The sequence below is a fragment of the Phaenicophaeus curvirostris genome, chromosome 4 (assembly GCF_032191515.1).
Source record: "Phaenicophaeus curvirostris isolate KB17595 chromosome 4, BPBGC_Pcur_1.0, whole genome shotgun sequence".
NCBI classification, from domain to species: Eukaryota; Metazoa; Chordata; class Aves; order Cuculiformes; family Cuculidae; genus Phaenicophaeus; species Phaenicophaeus curvirostris.
In genome coordinates this window covers 51068149-51091911 of record NC_091395.1, presented here as the reverse complement: position 1 = coordinate 51091911, position 23763 = coordinate 51068149, and the positions used below count along the sequence as shown (strand labels likewise).

Here is a 23763-nt window from a genome sequence, read left to right as displayed (position 1 = left end):
CAAGGTGAGTTATAAACTCTCAAACTGCATTTGAAATAGCATCTCTGTTTGCCTGGACCTGAAACTACAGCAGCACATCAGCAGTAAGTTACTAAGCAGATATGTTGTTTCCAAGAAATGTTATTTCAGAACTGAGTATTTTACAAACATGAATTAAGAGAATCACTACAAGTTCATACGATTACTGGAAAAATCTGCTTATGTTATAACGGTAATTGGATGTGTGGAGTGCTTGATTTTTGTTTAGATTGAAAAAGCCATGTATATAAATGTTCCAGCACAGAGAAATAAATAGCCTTGAACCTGTGAAACCAATTCCACATCATCAAAGAACTTTCTTGCATAACATTATTTTCTAGATCTTCTTCTTGACAATATTTGTGATAACTATTAATGAAAAATTAACTGAAGCCAAACAAAATCTTTAATAAAGAACAAATTATGTCAGTCATGTTAGGAACTCAATGTGAAAATGACATTAAAAAAGCTTTAAAAAATGTACTTTCTGAACATTGCATATTTTAGCAGTTTTTACAATTAATTAAATATGTTTACTTTTCCCATTCACCCCACATTATATTGTTACACCAGGAAGTGTCCCATCATTCTCCAAAATTTATCTTTGAGTACAACATTAACAAATACAGAGAATTCGCCAGGAAAAATTCACTACTTACTGAATTTAGTCTTCATATACACCCTTATGTAGGTAGAAACAATCTACCATTCCATGTATTTATATTTCTTTTCTAAATATTTATGTGACATACATTTTTAATTTAATGACAATGAAATGGAAGTGAAAACAGAGGTAGGAAAGCTTGTCCATCTTTATGTTACCCCCCATCTCAAACCTTGCTTGAGCAAGAGAGAGAGACTCACATATGATCCTACCTTCATCCTTCACGACATGAAGCAAGTTACCATTTCTTATTCACAATAATAATTTTTTAGGGAATATACGTAAAGTCATTAACACTGAAGCCCATAGCATTTTTCTCTAAAATGAAATACTACAGTCAGAAGTCAGATTAAAGAAAATAGTGAAAGATAATACTAGTTTTGAGCATTGTTTCTTCAATTTCTTTAGTAGGTTTCTAGGACCCTGTTCTGCTCTCTGCCAGAGACATTGTTCAGCAGCCTTAGGATTTCAGTGCAATTGCATGGGTGAGATTTCCTATCACTAACATCACATGAAAGTATAAGAGAGATTACTAACAGGAGGAGATGGTGGGTGCTGAATACAACTTTGCATGGCCAGAATATACCTTAGTCCGTTTGGACTGTTCTACCTCACATTTTTGGTCAGAGTACCTTAAGCACCAAAAGCTGTAGCTAGTCTTTTCCAGTCTTCTCCTTTCTGCAATGTGAAGGTGCTCTGTGACTGTCATTTAAGGCACTTCAAATGCAAGGTTGTTAATTTAAATGCTGACAGTTACCTAATGGTATAAAAACAATTTCAAAGGACGAATCTAATAAAATGTGAACTAGTCATTTACACATGGAAAGATCACCAAGTTTTTATTTTGTCTTGTGCATATGGAACATGAAGGAGTCAGAGACAGTTACTTCTGGAGCTCTACAAGGACTTTCTGTTTTCCAGTAAGAGCATTACTCCATGTCAATGTAATGTCACTCTGACAGCAGTTATTTCCTAGCAGATACAATCTTTCATATTTATAGAAACTGATAAGAATTCTGCTGATTGCTAGTAACATTCTGTCTAGACTACAGGGACAAAGAGAGATCCACTCAAGAAATGAGTGTTATATATTAGAGCAATATTTCACATGTTAATCTCTAGGAGAATAAAATTATCCTAAAAGAGACAGAGCATTGAGTGTTCTAAGGAGTTAAGAACAGCTGGCAACAAAGAATCCACTGGCAATCATAGGTGGCAATCAAAGAATCTCAGTTGGAGAGAATCAGAGGCAGAGATGGTAAGTTCTGCAGCCAAGTGCTAGATCAAGACAGACATGCAGTCCCCAGAACGTTGAGAGGGAGCCAGGAGCAGGTGATTCCCAACCCCAGAAACAGCAGCTCTCATGAGGGAGGCTGACATGGTGGAGGTGTTCCCAGAAGCATCCAAGGGAAATTTAAACAGCTCCTAGGGAGCACCAGCCACCAGGAACATGGCAAACGGATGCAGGCAAACAGGGCATGGCACATCAGAAGGGCAAGACAGTTCGAGCAGGCAAGGGTGTGTAGGGAAGGCATGTGGACAGGGCGCTGGACTTTGGCCAGAAGTACCAGAAACACATGGTGTCCACTCAGAGGAAAATTAAGGCCTCTCCAAGCTCTGCACCAGCTGTGACTGACGCAGCCTCCCAGACAGAGCCCTGGTGGCTGCACGCTGCCACCCAGATGTCAAGATGTGGGGCATGCCCTGCCCTCGCACTGGCATCAGACACCAGTGGCAATTCACCTGTGGGAGGTGTACCCGGGTGGAGGAACTCCTCTGCTTGGTGACCAAACTCAGAGAGGAGGTGAGCAGGTTGAGAACCATCAGGGAGTGTGAGAGGGAGGCTGACTGCTGCAACAATACCTTATGCTCCCTGTCTCAGACCCAACAGGCAGGCATGCCTTGTGCAACAGAGGTCTTCCCATTCTCCCTCCATCCAGCTGAAGAGAGAAATTTAGGAGATGGAGAGGAATGGCAGTAAGTTCCTGATCAATGCAGCAGGCCTGTTTCCCCTGTGCCAGCCTCAGCCTCCCAGGTTCCCTTACACAACAGATACCCTCTCCTGAGGGGAATAGCCTTAATTTCTAAGTGACAACTCGTTTCTAACTAATCAATAACCTCTGCATCTTTACTGCCACTTGGAGTACCATCCCCCACTGCCTCTGAGGAGGCAGATCAGTGGGCCTCACTAGCGCACTATCCCTCAGACACCGGAGTGCGTATCTATGGTGTTTTGTCTCCCTTGAGCTTGATGATGGTGGTGATAGGGTTGAGTGTCTAAGGGTAAAAATCAGTGAAGTGCCCAATAAGGGAGATACTGCAGCGGGAGCCCACTATACACCATCTAGGCAGGAAAAGGCTCATGAGATATTCTACAAGCAACTGGAAGAAGTCTCTCAATCCCTAGCCCTTGTCCTTGTGAGGGACTTCAACTTACCAGATGTCTGCTGGAAATATCATACAGCAGAAAGGGAACAGCCTAGGACATTCCTGGAGTGTGTGGAAGACAACTTCCTGACTCAGCTAGGGAAGTGAATGACCAGACTAGGAAGGCACCACGATGGACCTGTTGTTTGTGAACATAGAAGGCCTTGTGGGAGATGTGACAGCTGGAGGACAACTCAGGCACAATGACCACAAAATGACAGAATTCTCAGTTCTTGGAGAAGTAAGGAGAGGGGTCAGCAGAACTGCCACCTTGAACTTCCAGAGGGCAGACTTTGGACTGTTCAGAATGCTGGTTGATAAAGATCCCTGGGAGGCAGCCCTGTTGGTGCAAGAGCAGGCCATCCCCATGTGCTGAAAAATGAGAGAAAACCAGAAGGGCTAAAATCCAAGCAGAATTCTCTGAAAGGAGAGCCAATTCTCTGAAAGACAGTAAAAAATGTTTCTACAAATATATCAACAAAAAAAGATGGGCCGAGGAGAATCTCCATCCTTTACTGGATGCAGGGGAAATAACAGTCACAAAGGATGAGGTACTTAAAGCCTTCTTCATCGAAGTCTTTCATAGTAAGGTTAGATGTTCTCTGGGTACTCAGCCTCCTGAACCAGAAGACAGGGAAAAGAAAGCAGAATAAAGCTCCCATGATCCAAGAGGAAATGGTTAGAGACCTGCTCAGCGAATTAGACATTCACAAGTGTATGGTGCCAGATGGGATGCACCCAAGTGTATAGAGGGAGGTGGCAGAGGTGCTTACCAAACTCCTTTCCAGCAGTAGGTATGACTGAGCTTCTCAAGCTCAGTGCATTTCCTTAAGTTTAAAGTCAAGAGCATCTGTGTCGAAAGTAAACTCAGAAACATACTGGAGAATAAACTTTGTGATTGCCGCTTTATCCTTGTATTTACAGTTGAAGCTGATCAACGTGAGAAAAACATGTCATTCTTGACCCCTGCAGTACAGAATCCACTTGAGCAATACAGACCTTTTGCCAATGCATCACAATGAGAATATTACCATGTTTACATTTCAAACTATATTTACAAATTCAAGATTTAAACTGCCAGGAAGTCATTTTACCTCAGAAGAGCCTGCAGCAATATCAAATTAATTAGAGCTGCAGCATTTTTTATCCTGATTACTAAAGGAATTATAGAATCATAGAATAACCAGGTTGGAAGAGACCCACCGGATCATCGAGTCCAACCATTCCTATCAAACACTAAACCATGCCCCTTAGCACCTCGTCCGCCCGTGCCTTAAACACCTCCAGGGAAGGTGAATCAACCACCTCCCTGGGCAGCCTGTTCCAGTGCCCAATGACCCTTTCTGAGAATAATTTTTTCCTAATGTCCAGCCTAAACCTCCCTTGGTGGAGCTTGAGGCCATTCCCTCTTGTCCTGTCCCCTGTCACTTGCGAGAAGAGGCCAGCACCCTCCTCTCTACAACCTCCTTTCAGGTAGTTGTAGAGAGCAATGAGGTCTCCCCTCAGACTCCTCTTCTCCAGGCTAAACAACCCCAGCTCTCTCAGCCGCTCCTCCTAAGACCTGCTCTCCAGCCCCCTCACCAGCTTTGTTGCTCTTCTCTGGACTCGCTCCAGAGCCTCAACATCCTTCTTGTGGTGAGGGGCCCAGAAATGAACACAGTACTCGAGGAGCGGTCTCACCAGTGCCGAGTACAGAGGGAGAATAACCTCCCTGGACCTGCTGGTCACACCGTTTCTGATACAAGCCAAGATGCCATTGGCCTTCTTGGCCACCTGGGCACACTGCTGGCTCATGTTCAGTCGGCTGTCAACCAACACCCCCAGGTCCCTCTCCTCCAGGCAGCTTTCTAGACAGACTTCTCCTAGTCTGTAGCACTGCATAGGGTTGTTGTGCCCCAAGCGCAGGACCCGGCATTTGGCCTTGTTAAACCTCATGCCATTGGACTCAGCCCAGCGGTCCAGCCTGTTCAGATCCCTTTGCAGAGCCTCCCTACCCTCCAGCAGATCGACACTTCCACCCAGCTTAGTGTCGTCCGCAAACTTGCTAAGGGTGCACTCGATGCCTTCATCCAGGTCATTGATAAAGACATTGAACAGGGCTGGACCCAGCACTGAGCCCTGGGGAACCCCACTTGTCACTGGCCTCCAGCTGGATTTCACACCATTTCCCACCACTCTCTGGGCCCAGCCATCCAACCAGTTTTCCACCCAGGAGAGTGTGCGCCTGTCCAGGCCAGAGGCTGACAGTTTCTCAAGCAGAATGCTGTGAGAAACTGTGTCAAAGGCTTTACTGAAGTCCAGGCAGACCACATCCACAGCCTTTCCCTCGTCCAGCAGCCGAGTCACTTTGTCATAGAAGGCGATCAGGTTAGTCTGGCAAGACCTGCCTTTTGTGAACCCATGTTGACTGGGCCTGATCACCCGGTTCTCTTGCATGTGCTTCATGATAGCACTCAAGATCACCTGCTCCATGACTTTCCCTGGCACTGAGGTCAGACTGACAGGCCTGTAGTTCCCTGGATCCTCCCTGCAACCTTTCTTGTAGATGGGCACAACATCAGCCAGCCTCCAGTCCAGTGGGACTTCCCCAGTCTTCCAGGACTGTTGGAAGATGATGGAAAGGGGTTTGGCCAGCACATCCGCCAGCTCCTTCAGTACCCTAGGGTGAATCCCGTCCGGCCCCATAGACTTGTGGCTGTCTAGATGGGCTAGCAAGGCTCTGACCACCTCCTCTTGGATCATGGGAGCCTCATTATGCTCCTCTAGCTCCTGGGTTTGTACACAGACGGAATGACCCTCCTTACAACTAAAGACTGAGGCAAAGAAGGCATTAAGTACCTCAGCCTTTTCCTCATCCCCTGTCACTGTTGTTCCTTCTGCGTCCAATAGGGACTGTATGGTCTCCCTAGTCCTCCTTTTATTGTTTATATATTTGTAGAAAGATTTTTTGTTATCTTTCACAGACTTTGCCAATCTGATTTCTAGTTGAGCCTTAGCCCTTCTGATTTTTTCCCTACACAATCTCACTTCTCTCCTGTAGTCCACCTAAGACGCCTGTCCCCTCTTCCAGAGCCCATAAACATTTCTCTTCTTCTTGATATCACTCAAGATCTCTCTATTCAACCAAGCTGGCTTTCTCCCCTGCCGGCTTTTTTTCCAGAACACGGGGATGGCTTTCTCCTGAGCTGCTAGGACCACCCTTTTGAAGAGCTCCCAGCCCTCCTGGGCTCCCTTGCCCTTGACTACTGTCTCCCATGAGACTTTGCCAACCAGCCTTCTGAAGAGATCAAAGTCTGCCCTCTGGAAATTTAATGCTGCCGTCCTACTAACAACCCTCTTCACCTAGAACAGAAAACCCTATCATCTCATGGTCACTTAGTCCTAGGTGTCCACCTACTGCCACATCCCCCACAAGACCTTCTCTGTTCAAAAACAGCAGGTTCAGGAGGGCACCCTCCCTTGTTGGTTCATTCACCAGCTTAAGGAATACTTAAACATCCTGGAATACTGTTAGAAGAACCTAAACTATCAAATGTTGTTAACTGTGTTGACATTAATCAAGAAGGATGATTGCTAAAGTATTTTTACTGCCACTAGCCTTAAAAAAAAACATATTTTCTTACAGAAAGAGAGGCTTATCCTCTGAACTGCCATGCTATGGTTCAAATAACTGAAAGAAAAACATAACTAATTTTCTAATGCTTCAACTACTCTGCATACAAAAGATCCAACAGATCAAATTTATTTACCACAGCTGTCCTCATCACTATCATCCTCACAGTCAGCTTGTCCATCACATCTTCTGGATGCCAGGACACACCTCCCAGAACGGCACTTGAAGTGACTGGGTGAACATTCTGTCAATGACAAGGGACAGGGACAAACAAGATTTAATCATCACAAGTAAGCTTAATCATCACATGAGTACTTATGCATTTATCACTGTGACTGTTTTGGAAGGGTAAATGACAGGAACAGAAAGCCTGTGCGATACTGAACTAGAATTATGTAGCAGTCAAGACTCTTAACAATTGCACTGTGGAATGGAGTGGAAAAATATATTCCAGAGCTCTCCCTCACATGCTACTCTTTGTCAAATTTTACAGCTTTGCCAAATAACTGGCATACAATAGTTATACTGTGGGCAAGGATTTTCTAGTTACTTGTTTTACTGTTGTGTTGTGTGAAGCAGAAATAGAACATCAGATGTGTTGAAATGAGCATGACAGATCCCCAGCATAAATATATTGGCAATTGTGTGGCTATTTGGATTAATGAAAACACGAGATATTTAATAACATGCAGTTCCTTGGGTAAGTTTTAGGATTCAATAAATAATTGTACCAAAAATATCACCAATGAACTCGGGAGCTTTGGCAAATAACATTCTAATCATAAAAGGTAGGTGAATGATATTGCCAACATTTAAGAATATCTCATTATAAAAAAAGTAAAGTTTACAATGCATACTGTCCTGGCCAGCTGTATTCTTGGATTCAGCACTGACTGGAAGAGAAGTTCAGCTGTTCAGCACTTTGTAATTATAGCTTAAGTTAGAAAATTATCTATATTTTGTAACAGTAAACATTTTAAATGCTCTCAGAAGCTTAATGTCTTCTTTCATATTTTTTCCAGAAATATTTATATAAGATTTTAAACTTCCCATGGAAAACTTTCTAACCAACATTGGCGTTCAGTGGAAATCTGGCATTGAATCAACATAAAATTCCACCAGTAAGTGAACACAAACCAACTCTTATAAGACCTCTTAATTAGTTACACTGTTTCTACAAAAATACTAAAAAACCCTCCTTTATCATTGATTTTTCAAAAATATCTGTTTCAGCACCGAGGTGATCAATGAGCAGTGAATCAGCTTAATACACAGAGTCCATCTAATTAAAGTAAGAAACTTTTTTGATTACTATTTTTATAAGTAAACAGGATTTACGTATAGAAATGGAACAAATTAGTCCTGTGTGCAGTAGTATATTTAAAATATAACCATTCTGTGTCACCTTTGAAAGCCAAATGATCTAATAACACAGAGAGGGAGGTTAAGACATTTGATACCTGAGAAAAAGAAAACACATTGTTTTTCATTAACTCACCTGTTGTGGAAAAATCTTAGGTTCCCTTTCCTATACAGTTCTGTGTAATAGTGGATAATTCCTTTCCACCACCCCACTGCTGTAGAGGGAGATGACCTCCTTGTCTCTCAAGAGCCTCATGACAGAGGATTTCATTAATATGGTATTGCACCTCTTTACAGAATCCTCACAGTAGTATGTGTACACATGGACTTTGCTTGAAAAACAGTATTAACTGCTATAAATGCTTCACTGTTTTTTCATGATTCCTTCTAGTATATTTACAGCAATATATCTTCACTAAAAGAGCTACAGACTAACTAGCTTTAGTCCACTGCTTTTCCTGAGCAAGAATAAGACTGTGGCAAGATCATCAGGAGGAGAAAAGTGAATAAAATCAGCATATTGCAAACGCTGTAGCACACACCATTTCACTGTTTTCCCACCTACTTTACTGGCATTTTGGCAAGAAAATCCATGTCAGAATCCCCATTGATGTCACATCCAATGACCACTGCAGAAGAAAATCTGCACAACTTCTCTCTTCAAACATACAAAGAATATCTAGAAGCACTTAAGGCAATTTCATTCTTTTGTTCTATGTTCAGACCCACAATGATTAGTGTTATGGTTGAATCCAAAAACTGAAATTTGTCAGTTGCTACTGAAGCTGGTTTGGCACAACTCTCTACAAAACTTTCCCCAAACAAAAAACCAAAAGCAAACAACACTTGGCAAAGACATTAACATTACAATATTTTTGTCAGAGGTATCATGGGGTTCAGTTTTTTTAAGATTGCCAAGAGTCTTCCTCCTGGTTAGAAAAGCATTATTATATCATCTAAATAGGTAAAAAAATGAAGTATAAAAACGAAGCAAGCAGTAGGTGTAATGTTAGCAACTCTCAAACACTGACTTTCACAGATTGAGAGTAATTGATCTTTCAAGTAGATTTCCTACGGGAACTTCCTCTTATCTGAAAACTGTAGGTATTCACATTCCCTGAAACCCAGTTTGGAATCATTTCCATAGTTTAAATATCTAAATTTAAAGAGGAGGTATGGGAAAAAACAATAAGTGACTTTGGGAACCTAATTAAATCTTTGATTTCCTGTTACATGTACTTATACGAGTTACCTTCTACATCTTCATCTGGTGTTAGACAAGTTTGGTTGTCTGAATTCTCATCTGGAAACAGAGTACAGTCAGTATCTTCTGGCCACTGCAGACCTACAATCCCAAGCACAGACTCACAGCGTTCCTTAGACTGTACACATAATGTCCTGAGGAAACAAAGTGGAATTGAATGAAGTAACTGAATGAAAGTCCTAGAAATTCCCAGTTGCTTCAATGAACAGCTAGTTCAGTTCTTTCAAAAAAAAAAAAAAAATCTTCACTTGGATTCTTTACTTTGAACAAAACTTCATGAAGACTGTTAGAGTTAAAAAAATAAAGCATGACAGTCGAAACAGTAATACCAAGAAAATGAAAAGCCTTACAAAGCAGGTACAGATGTTTATAAAGAGAGAATAGAATTAAAATTGTTTAGTTATACCACCTAGAATGAAAAGATCAGTGCACGAGTATTAAAAATTCTAATACATACCTAATAAGTATATTTTATAGTAGATGCAGAATTATAACACAAATTTGCAATTCATGGTTGGAAAGTGGACTTTGACTTGGAAAGTTTAACACTGAAAAACTGCATTAGCTGAAATCTATTTCATATTTACAGGAAAAGGCAGGTAGAGCAATATGCATGTTCTGTTAAGCTTAATCGACTACTGACACCCTTGAATAAAAGGGCAGTTATTTTGCAAACGCAGCAGCACATTCCCAGGACATAGTTTCTATGCACAGAATATAACCTTCTGCCTTCTAAGAGCTTCAAACTGTAGTTGAGTAGATTTAGATTTATATTCATATATCCAATGTATTTATTTTTCTTCTGCCCTGAATTTCTTAATTAACTCAAGAGTTTGTTGGTATGAGGCTACAAGTGTTTTCATTTCTACAACATTTTTACATTTTTATCTGTGTCAGAAATTCTTCCTAAAATGTTATAGTAAAGCAAACACTACAGATCTTGTGGGACCCACCGAGGTATCCCTTCCTGATAAAAATCACTCTCTGCTTCTGATCTAATGTAAGAGATAAAGCTGGAAACAGTTATAAAAGTAGAGGTCCGAATCTAAGACTTTAAAATTTTATGTTGTATATTCAATCTGATCAAAATGTGACGTTCCCTGCTTTAAGCGGGAAGTTGGATCAGATGACTTCCACAGGTCCCTTTCAAACTAAATTACTCTACAGTTTCTATGAATTCCTCTTTGTTTAATATTTAAAATCTGAATGCTACTCAACTGTACTGTGATATTTCCTGAAATTTGTTAGCTAGGTATGTAATTGCTGAAGCAAAGAGCCTATAATTTAACTTTTGCTCTTCTACACTAGAATAAGTTAGTCCCATTTTTATTTATTATACTGCTTAAAAAAAAAAAAGAGGATTTTCAAACAAGCAAGACTGAAACAGAACTTGCACAAACTACTCTAAAAGTTTGCAGCTATCTCATACACAATATTATAACTTTTCTGTTGGGTCCCTATGTATCTTAGGACAGCTACTGCATTTCCAACGCACTTCTCTTTCACTGCAGCAGATGTTAATTGATCGATATTGTCAGGGTAGGTCCAATAAAAGAGACAAATATAGTACGAGAAGGGTCTAGCAGGCAGTAGCTCAGAGAGATCTGCCTCTTGATCAGGTTTATTAGCTCTCCTAACCTGGAACAATTGCTGCTACCAAAGCTATGAGATTTACAAAACATACTCTCTTTTGAACAGGTACAGGCATAACCCTGAAAAGTACAGTAATGTTAATTGATGAAGATGGTAGAAAAGTTAATCTGACAAGTAGAAAGCCTAAGTTAGTCTACAACTCATTCATTAAAACCTCAGTTTCAGTTAACAGTATTTGGATAGGGCTTTGCATGGATAAAGTGATATACAAATGCAAGGAACTATTACAAATGCTAATGCTCCAAATCAAATTAATTGCTTCTAAGTTTAAATACATTTATAGTGGTGCAATTCTAGTCAAACACACAGAAATGGAAAATGCTTTGATACAAAGCTCACAGCACCCTTCTGGACAAGTTGTCCAGTTGTGGGATGAGCGGGTTCATTGTCTGCTGGGTGAAGAACTGGCTGAAGGGCAGAGCTTGAAGGGTTGTAGTGAACAGGTTTACATCTGGCTGGTGACAGGTCACCAAAGGTATTTCTCAGGGCTCTATTATAGGGCTGGTCCTGTTCAATATATTTATCAATGATCTGATGCAGGAGTTGAATACACCATTAGCAAGTTTGCTGATGATACCAAACTGGGAGGTGCTGTCCACTCTCTTAAAGGACAAGAGGCCTTGCAGAGTCACGTGGAAAGATTTGAGCATTGGGCTGTTATTAATGGGATGAAATTTAACAAGTCCAAATGCTGGATCCTGCACCGAGGATGGAGTACTGCTGAGCACAGGTAAAAATCAGGATAGAAGTGGCTGGAGAGCAGTCCTGCAGAAAGGGATCTGGTGGTGCTTGTTGACATCAGGTTTAGTACGTGTCAGCAGCATGCTCTGGCAGCCAAGAGGGCAACCTGCACCCTGGGGTGCATCAAACAGCATAACCAGCTGATCGAAAGAGGTGATTATCTCATTGTATTCAGCACTAGTACAGCCTCACCTGGAGTACTGCATGCAGTTCTGGGCCTCACAATTTGAGATGGATGTGAAAGTCCATGAACGTGTCCAAAGGAGGAAAACAAAGCTGGTGAAAGGGCTGGAAGTAATTTCCCGTGAAGAGCAGCTAAGGACTTTGGGCTTGTCTAGTTTGGAGAAAAGGAGGCTGACGCTCCTCATTGCTCTCTACAGCCTCCTGAGGAGGGGCAGTGGAGAGGGAGGTGCTGATTTTTTCTTCCTGGTATCCAGTGATAGGACATGTGGGAATGGTTCAAAGCTGAACCAGGAAAGGTTTAGACTGGACATTAGGAAGCATTTCTGTACCAAGGGGGTGACCAAACACTGGAAGAGGATTTCTAGAGGGGTGGTACATGTCCCAAGCCTGTCAGTGTTTAAGAGGCATTTGGACAATGCCCTTAATAACACGCTATAACTTGGTCAGCCCTGAATAGCCAGGCAGCTGGACTAGATGGTCCCTTCCAACCTAAACAGTCTATTCAATTTATCTATTAAAGTGGTACTTTTTGAAAATTATTGAACTGCTATTTCTCTCCGTATTTTGAATACTTCAGATACAAGTCAAACTTACATAATGAACTGCATTTAGTGGTTCTTTGCCTTTTGCTATGGAATTGCAAAGTAAAATTTCTGGTATTTTCAATGGAAAGAGAAAATTGGGAAAGACTAATATGGCAGATAGTGTCAGTCAAGTATTAAATGAGGTATAGTATAATACCTGCAAGGTGGGATCCGTTGATTTGTATGGGGGTCACACTTTGGTACTAAGATTGTACAGGCAAAAAACATAAGGTACTTGTAGCAGTTGGTCTGAACCAAGGCTGGGAAAAGAGAAGACTCCCAGCTGATAGAGGCTTCCTTCTGCGTCCTGTGGCCCAGGTAGTTGGGGTAATAAGTATAGTTGTAAGGCAAGTTCATACAGAGTTCCAGAGTAATTGGTTCACACTGACCTTTCACAGAAAGAAAACAACAACAAAAAAAAAAGAAACACAAATGATGTGAGATTAAATGAAATACAGAAGAAATAATATCAAGTATTTAACAAATTTATCAGTCAGAGGATTTTATCTCAGGCTTGAGAAACTACAGATCTCTCAGCTCAAGACCCCATATGAGTCTGTTCATACTAGAAAGGTGTCCTCTGCCTACCTAACAACCTATTCAGACTTATATTCCCTTACCAATATGCAGTAACTTCCTGAGTAACATCTTAACTTTAACATGCTACAATAAAACATTCTTTAAACCAGCTTTGTTCGTTTTGAATCAAGTTTCTGATGATTTTCAAGAGCTCCCGTACCATACAGCAACATACTTCCTACTGGTGTACTCTACTACCATAACACACCTCATACTGCCAGGGCAATTGTCAAAATTAAGACAATTGGGATCATAGGATACTTCGGGTTGGAAAGGATCTCAGAATGTCTCCACCCTAATGTCCTGCTCAAACCTTGGTCAACTCCGAGGTCTGATCAGATTTGTCAAGGCTTTATTCAGTTGGGCCTTGAAAAAATGTCTGACAACAGAGTGCAAAATTTCTCTGTATAAAAGACAGAAGGCAGGATATTTTATTATAATTCTTGCATCTCAAGACCTGAAGGGAAAATGGGGATACTTAGGTTTTGTATTGCACAAACACTGAGTAAGAGACAGTTTAAATGCTAATAATTTAATTCAGATAAGACATATTTGATAACAGAAAGAATTATAAGCAAGAGCAGAGTAAATGCAACAGCCACAAGTCCAAATGATTAAACAGACTATAGCTATATAGAAAAATCATCCAGTTTTTATGGAGTTTATCACAACACATACTGAGCTGATGTAGCATTTTGGATTTGAAAAACCGTACAGTTTCTTTTAATTTCTTCTCAAATTGGTGGTCAGAAATATTTATTTTTCAATTTTCCACAACCGAAAACAAAAGAATTACCCTTCAATTCAGACTGAAATTTAGCTTTCTATTTAGCACTGAGACCAACGTGAAATGATTTAATTTTATTTGCTTATGAAATATGAGAAAATCCTTCATGAAAAAGTGTACTATTCAAAAGTCCTTTGTTATCAAAAACCCTGCATACATTTACCTATTCTGGGAGCAAATGTATCTTAGAACTACTAATATTCTCTGTCAGCCAGTTGCTAGTGTCAGTTGTCAACACAGTGTGGCAACTGTGTGATCCTGAAGCTGGATCTTTGAGAGACATCCAAAAGAAGATCCAACAGTCAATTATTCATCTGATCAGCAAACCTGGTCAGTACTTCTTGGGCTGGTATTCCCCCTTGTAACCTCTTTTAGTTTGTGCGCATTGCCTCTGGTCCTGTCACTGAGCACTAAATTAGCTTGACTGTCTCTTCTTTACGTTCTCCCTTCAAATATTTGTTCTGTTCTTGTAAATATGTTCTAACTGCATCACAATGCCTGTCTAAAGTGATCAGACATTATCAAGTCTGGAGATAAAACAGTACTGCAAAATGCGGCCTGTGCTTTGGAATTGTCCAACCGAAGAGTTATTTGGGCCAGAAAATACAGTTTTGTAAAAACTGAAGTTTTCCACAGGGATTCTCTTCTCTTACCAAAGAAGAAATAACCGGCTAAAACATGAACAGCAAAAATAACATGAAAAAAGACAGTAGTACTTCCAGATGCTATGCAAGAAAAACCTCTCCCAAACTCCATTGTGTATAAACAATTAAACATTCAGTGGACCAGAAAGAGAGAAAAGACACGATATAGAAGTCTGATTCAGATTATGTGTTACTCCTGTGAAGAATTATGGACTATTGCCCGTAGTACGAGAAGGAAACCTCTTCTCTTTCTCATGACATAGACTAAGAATGTTGTTTCAGAACTCAAATATCATATGTCAAAAAATTTTTCCACTATCTTGTAACATAGCCCCAGCTACTCAAACTCTTTCCAGAATTGCTGTGCATGCATACAACAGGATTCAAAAATCTGTATTGATCAGGAAAAGATTTTGGACTTCAGAGAAAACTGCTTTGGACCACTTGGACCACAGTAAGTCTCTCACTGATTCATCCACAAGGAAGACGAGTCCAAGAAAGAACACTTTCAGTTCTTTCTTATTGTGAGATAGACTGAATTGCAGTCATACTGCTTTAAAGACTGTTGTCTTTTACAGGACTGTAACCACTGTTCATAAAAGGTAATTGGCTTAGATGAGATCTGCTGTCTGAGTTTATAAGAGCCAAAAGCAACATAGGAATTTATGTATTTTCCTACTTGATGGGTTAGGCTGTTGCTGGTGTCTTGTTTGCCAGATAGATAGAGGACCTGTTATACGCATGACTGGTGACTACACAGCCATCAGCTGTGAGTCCAGTGTTGGTCCTGTCACAACCTCTCAGATACATTTTATGTGTTCTTTACTAAACAGTTAAAGTTATAAGTATTTTAAACTGAATAAAATTACAAAATATTGCCCTTTTTTGACCTCAGTAAATGTGAACTTGTAATACTTTTAAACATACAAAACGGGGTTTAGCAAAATCCTGTTAATTTTTGAAAGCATTATGAGCATAGACTCTTTGAAGCAGTAAATAGAAATATCAAAGCCCCTGCTGCTTGGTAAATCGCAGTGTTGGGGCAAAGACAGTAATGCTAAAACAAAAAAGCCAAATCTTCAAATGGAGAAACTGAGAAGCAAAACCTGTTCTTAGAAGGCCACAAGCTGCTAAAGCTGCTGCTTCTTCTACAGGAAGAAAGGTCTGGGACTAGAAGTCCTTCATTCCTATTAGCCTTCAAGCCACAGAAAATCAGTCTTATCATACACATTTAAACTTGTGACTAGCTAGAGGGGAGCTATTCAAGCCAATAATTATATCACACTAAATATTCATGTATTCCAACCTTAAAGCATCAGGAACTTCAAATCTCACCAAAGACAAGAAAAGATTACTTGAAGAACTGTTTTCTTTGGAGATGCCAGACACCTGCCCTTCCAAGGGATTTCAGCAGGAACTGCAGATGTGGTCAACAACCAAATTAATTTGACCTTTTGTTATATCTCATGTTTGACCTCTCCTTGTTTAGCACATGTATTGCAAGATATATTGCTTCCTTTTCACCAGGAAGGGGAAATAAATAAAAATCTGATCATGAATTGCAAGAGAGGAGAAAAACCATCAATTTAATTTTTGTAAAACTTTTTTTAAAAAAACAAAGTAGATTGTTATTATTTTGATGTTATATGGGCATCTTCATTCCCATTTCATAACCCTTTCCTAATATTCTACAACAGGGCTATAGCATTGGTTGATAAGGAAAGAATAACTGATATCACCTCCCTGGACTTTTGCAAAGCATTCGATGTTGTCCCACACAACATTCTGATCTCTGAATTACATGTACGTGGATTTGATGGATGGATCACTCAGTGGATAAAGAATTGGCTGGACGGTTGCAATCAAAACGTTGTGGTGCATGGTTAAATGTCCAAGTGGAGACCAGTAATAAGTGGTGTTCTGCAGCTGTCAGTAATGGGATTGGTGTTGTTTAACATCTTTGTCACAGACAAGGAGAGTGGGGTTGAGTGTACCCTCAGCAAGTTTGTCAATGACACCGAACTGTGTGCCATCAAGAAGGATGTCAACAGCCTTGAGAAGTGGGCCTGTGCTAACCTCATGAAGTTCAACAAAGCCAATAGCAAGATCCTGCACCTGGTTTGGGGCAATTCCAAGCACAATTACAGGTTGGGCAGAGAATGAATTGGGAGCAGCCCTGAAGAGAAGGACTTGGGGTGCTGGCAGATGAGAAGCTCCACATCAGCTGGCAATGTGCGCTTGCAGCCCAGAAAGCCAACTATATCCTGGGCTTCTTCAGATGAATTGCAGCCAGTCAGTTGAGGGAGGTGATTATACCCCTCTAATCTGTTCTCATGGTATCTCACCTGAAGTACTGTGTTCAGTTCTGGATCCCTCAGCACAGGAAGGACATGGATCTGTTAACGCGAGTCCAGAGGAGGGCCACTAAGATGATCAGAGGGCTGGAGCACCTCTGTTATGAGGACAGACTGGGAGAGTTGGGCTTGTTCAGCCTAGAGAAGAGAAGGCTCCAGGGGGATCTTTTAACAGCCTTCCAGTACCTGAATGGGGCCTACAGGAAAGCTAGGGATGGGTTCTTTATCAGGGAGTGCAGTGATAGGACAAGAGGTAATGGTTTTAAGCTGAAAGAGAGCAGATTTAGATTCAATATCTTGAAGTTGTTTTGGTTTTTTTCACTGTGGGGGTGGTGAGGCACTGGATGGATCCCTCACCCCGGAGGTGTTCAAGACCAGGCTGGATGGGGCCTTAAGTGGCCTGATCTAGTGGGAGGTGTTTCTGCCCATTGCAGGGGGGGTGGAACTAGATGATCTTTATGGTCCCTTACAACCCAAATTATTGTATGATTCTATGATTTCTTGGGGGAGCATGATCATTTGGTACACAAAAGGCAAGTAAAAAAACCCAACACCTACCACTATAATCACCTCAGAAGGTGCCTCTCACCTAAATAGTCTGGTTATGGAAATGGATTAGAGGACAGACTCACATAGGTGATGTAGATAGTAGGCATCTCCTGGAGACCACCATAGCAAAACCGAAAGCTAGTTGAAATCTTCAGAGAACTAGACAATGCCTCATGACTACAGGCCCTGGTACTTGTGAAAGTTTTAAACATACTGGTATCTGCCTAAGGACAGTGACTTGGTCTTAAAGTAGAGCCTTCTCAGAGGAGAGGAAGAGTCCATTTCAATGCAAAGCAAGTTGAGCAAGTGTGGCATAAGGCCACCTTGGCTGAACATGAATTTTCTGACTCAAACACACAAAAAAAAATATACAAAAGAGGGAACAGAAGACTTAAGTGGAACACAGAGACATTTCCTGAGCATCCAAGAATGGAGTTAGAAAAGCCAATGCTCAGCTAGACTTGAAGCTACTGAGCAATGTAAAGAGTAAGGAGGAGGGCTCTTATAAGTACATTTGCAACAAAAGGAAATGCAAGAAAAACATGGGTCTGGTGCTCATTTGGTCTAGGGAACTAGTGGAAAAGACCAAGGAAATCAATATCTTTTCTGTCTCACTTTCCATTGAGGAATACCATTAGAAGGCTGCTTTATATCATCTTCAAAAGGTCATGGCAACCCTAGCACCTGATGACTGGAAAAAGGCAAACAGCACATCCAACTTCAGGAAAGGCAAGAAGGAGGACCCAAGGGATTACAGCCCAGTCAGTATATCCTCAGTCCACATGAAGATCATGCACCAGTTCCTTCTGGAAGACATGTCCACATATGAAATAAAAAAGGAAACTGGGAACAGCCTGAATGCATTCATAAGGGGAAAATCATGCCTGATCAATCTGCTGTCTCTGAAAAAGACAACTGGTTGTCATTCCCTTTTATTCAGCACTGGTGCACATCTGGAGTATTGTGTCCTAGTTTTCGACTCCTCAATTCAAGAAAGACATTGATGTACAGGAATGATGTCAATGGAGGGTCACCAAGCAGAGTAGGGGACTGGATCATATAATCTACAGGCAAAAATTGGGAAAAGAGGGTTTGTTCAGCCATCAAAAAGGAAGGCTGAGGGGACTTCTTATTGATGTTAACAACTACCTAACAGGAAGATGTAAAACAGCCAGAGTGAGATACTTAGAAGTGTGCAAGGATAGGATGAGAGGCAAAAGACACAAGTTGTAGCACAAAGAATTGCAATTACATATTTGGTAATATGTTTTTTTACCATAAGAGCAGCCTAAAACTGAAAGACTGTGGAATCTCTGTTCTTGGAGATACTCAAAACTCAGCTGCATAATGTGATGACTCAATTGGCACTGCTTTCATTAGGAATTTGCACTAGTTGACCAAAGGTGTGAACTAACTTCCTTCTAACACTAAACACGGTACTTACGATTGTCCCTTTTCAAAAAGTTAGAAGAAACATTGATAGAGTCACAAGCAAAGCTTATATACCCAAATACCTTATATCTTTACTTTAGCAGCATCTAAAGACCCCAGCATGAATGATAACTGTCTCAAGCAAACACTTGTCAGTGACAGTCACAACTTTAGAGAGACTGTGGAGCCTGGACTAGTTGACCTTCCCATATCCATGCCAACGGAAATGTAGTAACATTATCTAAACAAGCTACCATATAGTACCAAACCATACCCTGCACAGAAAACTGCTCAGCACAAAGCAATATAGGATAAGCCTACACATTCATATGTAAATGAAGGTAAGCCTGCCCATGTGCAGAAGAGACTTGATGTGACTGTGTTAGCACATCATCAAGTTTTAATTAATTCTGAGTAATTCTGAACAATTCTGAACACGTTTCTGCCCCAGTTTCAAAACCTAGCCAAATATACTTCTTTTCAGTATCTGTTCACAGTGCTGCATTGCACAAGTGAGAGAAAGCTACTCAGAAGCAAGCGCACAGCGGGTACAGGAGGCTTGCATAGACTGGAATAATACAGCACAGAGGAATGAAGATATGCAGTGTTGAAGACCCTGATTCTCTACAATATATATCGGTCAGAAGAATAACTAGTTTTGCCAGTTTGGGTATCAAAATTATTCCTTCACAAAAGGGCTAAATTTTTTCCAGAATACTAAGCATGGTACAGTATTTTCTTGTATTTTGAAAATAAACCAGTAAATTACACTTTACGCTCACACTATGTTGTTTTCTTTATGTAAACACAGAATGTCATTAAATGTTAAGAAAAAGTGCAGCTGTAAACATCCATTAAGAACGTATCACAAATTCACTGAAGGGAAAATAAGTCAATGTCAAATGTTAACAAGTATCTCTTAGAACTTCAATAATCAAGAGCTATGATGAAACTTTTACTTCAGCTTTGCCCTTTTCAGTACTTAGTCATTACACATGTGCATTAGATACTAAATTAAAGTATTACTTACTGTGTCCTACCCTGTATCCTCATTAAACTCTAAAACACCCTAAAACAGTGACAGTATGAAGTGTGTAATCTACTTACTGCAGTTTGCCTGGCTGTTTCTCATCTCACAGAGAGAAGTTCCGCAGGGATCAGGACAGGAAGTACATCTCTGGTCTCCCTCCTGACAGAGAGTTTGGCCTAAGGAAAATAGAAATTTGCTATTCTAATTATTTACCAGACTAATAAAAATTACTGGACTGTAGCAGTCAGAAAATACAGCATTCACATTACAATTATTTCCTTTACACATTTGAATAAGTGTCCTGCAACATTTCAAGTGCAGTAAGGAAGTGTGCAGCACTGTCTAGACATAATTATTCTTTACTCCTGTGTTTAATATAAGAATTGATATCCAAGTTTCTGAATGGATCTCTGAAAACCATTTACCATGATCCTCCGGCAGCGTATGAAAACTCATGTAAACAAGATTTCAAAGGGAACAATAGGTCCTAGCTGAAATAAAATAAATACCCTCTGGGAATTATTCTTCAATGCCACTCACTTGATCTGCTTCTCATTTTATGATTGTTTCGGTGGACAATAAAAAAAATATCCTGAAAAAAAGGTTGCCAGAGCTGGAGTTTTATTGTCCTTCTATGGCTGTTTAAAAAAACAACAGCAAAAAGAAACCCCGAAAAGCTATGGTCGTAACGATGGAATTCAGAATCACTAAAATAAGCACTTTATCAAAACGTTTCTGAGCACATAACCTGGGTTTTTAGTTTCTCTAAAAAATCCCTGAACTTCTCTCTGTCTCATAGTGGAGACAGCTTCTTTCCAAACCATTAAATTCTCTCTTCCATATGACTTTTGCAAGAACAGTCATTTAATTTATTATTCTGTACACAGAGACTGAACAGTTTGGATTTTATCATTTCACCCTGTTTAAAGTGGTTTATTACAACTAGTGCTTAGTGTTTGCACTGCATTGCTGTCAACAAACATTAATCGTTCAGTCATGGCATCCTTATGTTTGGTATATCAAGGTGCTCAAGAAACATCTTGTTTCAATGACTGTGAAAACAATCTTGGCCCAAAGAACTGCTGATGTAGTCATATCTATTCATAATTATGTGGATTTACTTCTCTTCATATATGTTTTATACTGAAGCAATGGAGGTACTGTCTTTTGTTGTAGCAATTGACTGTCCTATTTTACAAGCGCATCTGACTGCAAAATGGACTTGAAAGGTAGGGAAAACCTTTTGACTTATAAAGCTATCACAAATCTTTATATTAAAACTAGTTTTTAAAGTTTGCTACAATTCCTTATCCCACAGTAGAAGAGTGTCTTTAAAAATCCCCGTGCTAAAGTGTAGATTCTTTTGATGACAGAACAGTCAATGCTGCATTTGTACAAACACAATCTACTTTGTCTTTTGAAGGGATCACAGAGCCAGCTATGAATACATCTGTATTAGATTTCTATTGTGACAAAATACACTACAGCAGTAATGTTAATAGAAGTCATTCCTTAATTTTCCTTAAGATATGTAGTGAAAGACACTATTTTTTATGTTTGAATATAGATATCATTTGTAATCCTTATATGTACACACTTGTACTATCACATAAGATCCCTGTATCCTTACATAGACAAGTGACAAACCACTACATATTGACCTCCAATTTCCATGCTGATTTCACATATTTACCACCTTTGTAACAAAACCCATATTCCGGATCAGTTCAGCCCTAACTTCACTGCCTCTGCCAGGTCTGATTTGATACTGTGGAGCAGAAAAGTCTTTGCAGTAAGTGTAAATCCTACTATATTTACTAAAGTTGCTTAAATCAACAACATACATAAGAACTACAAAATAAAGTTACAAACAAGAACTCTGCCTAGCTTTTACATTGACCTTGCAAGAAACTAGAAAGGAATAATCCAGATTAAGTCCAGATTCTGCCTACATATTGTCATTCATATTTAGGATGGACACAATATGGTTGCATAATGGAAGAATTTTGCTCTACACAATATTGTAAAATATCTGACAATTTTGCTCTACACAACATTGGAAAATAATATGCAGATTGAATAATGAAGAATAAGAGCAAGGAAAACTTTTATATTTAAAAGCTTTGCAGTTTAATGTTAAGTGGAAAAACCTTTTAGCATATAGTGAGATCATTGACTACATAATTATCACCCCATCCTACTCCTCTGCATTTAGTATCCTTGAGTCTATGCATGTTCATCCTTTCAAAAATAGATTTTTAACTATTTCTTCAACATCCACAGAGGCAAAAACTGTGGAAAAAAAAAATAATGTATCATTGACTTCTAGTCCAGATGATGCATCAACATTTTCAGTGAAATTCTCTTTTACCTCTGATAAACAAATTTAACAGGCTTAAGCTGGGTGAGTTTTAAAAGTTAAAATGATTGCTTATAGAATGCTCTAAATAGTTCTGTACTTTTCAATTTATCCCATTCTCCTGCCTCATCTTTTTTTATATTAAAAATGATAGCTTCTTATCAGCAAGAGAAATGGAAGATCATGGAATTCATAGAATAAGACTGAGGTTGGGCATCAGGAAATATGAGAATAAAAGTAAAGCATGTTGCAAGACTGCACGGTCAGAACTAGGGACAAAACCTGGTCCTCAGTCAAAACTGGAAGAAATTTCATGCAAGAAATTTTTGCAACATCAACATAGTAACAGTAGTTTAAATTGGAGTAGGAAGCTCCCAAGCATGAACAGGAGGAGCTGAGTAGATATGCTAATGAAAGAATTTACTCTAGACTGGTTTCCTAAAGAAACATGGTTTGTATAATACCCTGTGTATTTGAAAACAGATGTGTCCTACTCTAATCAGTTCCAATTTGGTTGTGTTATTATCATTACAATGGACGGCACCATAGCTTTCTAAATAAAGTTAAGTATTTTAATTTCTTAAAAATAAGATTCATAACAGAAGGGCATTAATAATTCTTGCATTGAAGGAAAGGCTGCAATCTGAACCCATACCTTACCAGAAACAAGATAATTACATGTGAAAAAATGTCTTCAAATGCTGAAACCATCAGAACATGACAACATCTCTCCGAGCGTCAAAATGTACCAAATGATGTTCCAGATATCAAGAAACTGCTGCGTTTCCTTTTCTTTCATAGAATCCATCATGAGGTAGCTATTAAGTAGCTGTGAAAACTTATAGTCTCAGATATTTTCCTTTAGTTACACCAAATCATTAATTCACTTATGAGACCACCCTTTTTCTGACTCCAAAGCTCTGATGGAAAATAAGTTTCATGGGAAAATTCCTCCTCAAACATCAATTCTTGTGATAGCTTTTTATTACTGCAGACAACATGAATACGTATTAATCTATTTCAAGTAACAGTTGATTGTGTCAGACATCCAAATACTATGCTAAATATCACACTCATTTCTTTGACTTCTAATATTTTTAAGAATAAAACTCTGCTTACAATTTCCTGTGTGAAGGCAGACACTAACCAGTCTTAGCAGGTGTTATTTGAAAGGCAAAGAGTGTAGATTTGTCACACAGCTTTAGAAAAAGGCAATTCAGAATAAAGCAGTTAATGGGAGGTTCAATAAGAAGAATAAAATGAAGGATATCTTTACTTTCACTGCAGTTTTCTTCATCACTTCCATCTTTACAGTCATTATCTCCATCACACTGGAATGCACTAGGAATGCACTGCCCATTTCTGCACTCCACCAGCCCCTGACTATGACATGCTAGAGAGAAAAAGAAAGATGATATTCTGATCAACTTATGTTACGGAAGTTCTTAATTATTTTTAATATAATTTTGAAATTAACTTAGGAGGACCTGATAATACTACTTAGTGCTGCAGACTTTTTCT

The 23763-nt window shown here is 39.7% G+C and overlaps 1 protein-coding gene across 4 annotated transcripts in view; it reads right to left on the bottom strand.

Moving 5' to 3' along the window:
• Positions 1–23763, bottom strand: part of CORIN (corin, serine peptidase) — a 128497-nt gene that overhangs the window by 20332 nt on the left and 84402 nt on the right. For all 4 annotated transcript variants that reach the window (XM_069856098.1, XM_069856097.1, XM_069856099.1 and 1 more), the window contains 5 exons: positions 23519–23635; positions 19961–20059; positions 12667–12898; positions 9337–9482; positions 6859–6966 (listed from right to left, as the gene is read on the bottom strand). In XM_069856098.1, the coding sequence (XP_069712199.1) occupies positions 6859–6966; positions 9337–9482; positions 12667–12898; positions 19961–20059; positions 23519–23635 (702 nt within the window). The remainder of the gene's footprint in view (positions 1–6858; positions 6967–9336; positions 9483–12666; positions 12899–19960; positions 20060–23518; positions 23636–23763) is intronic.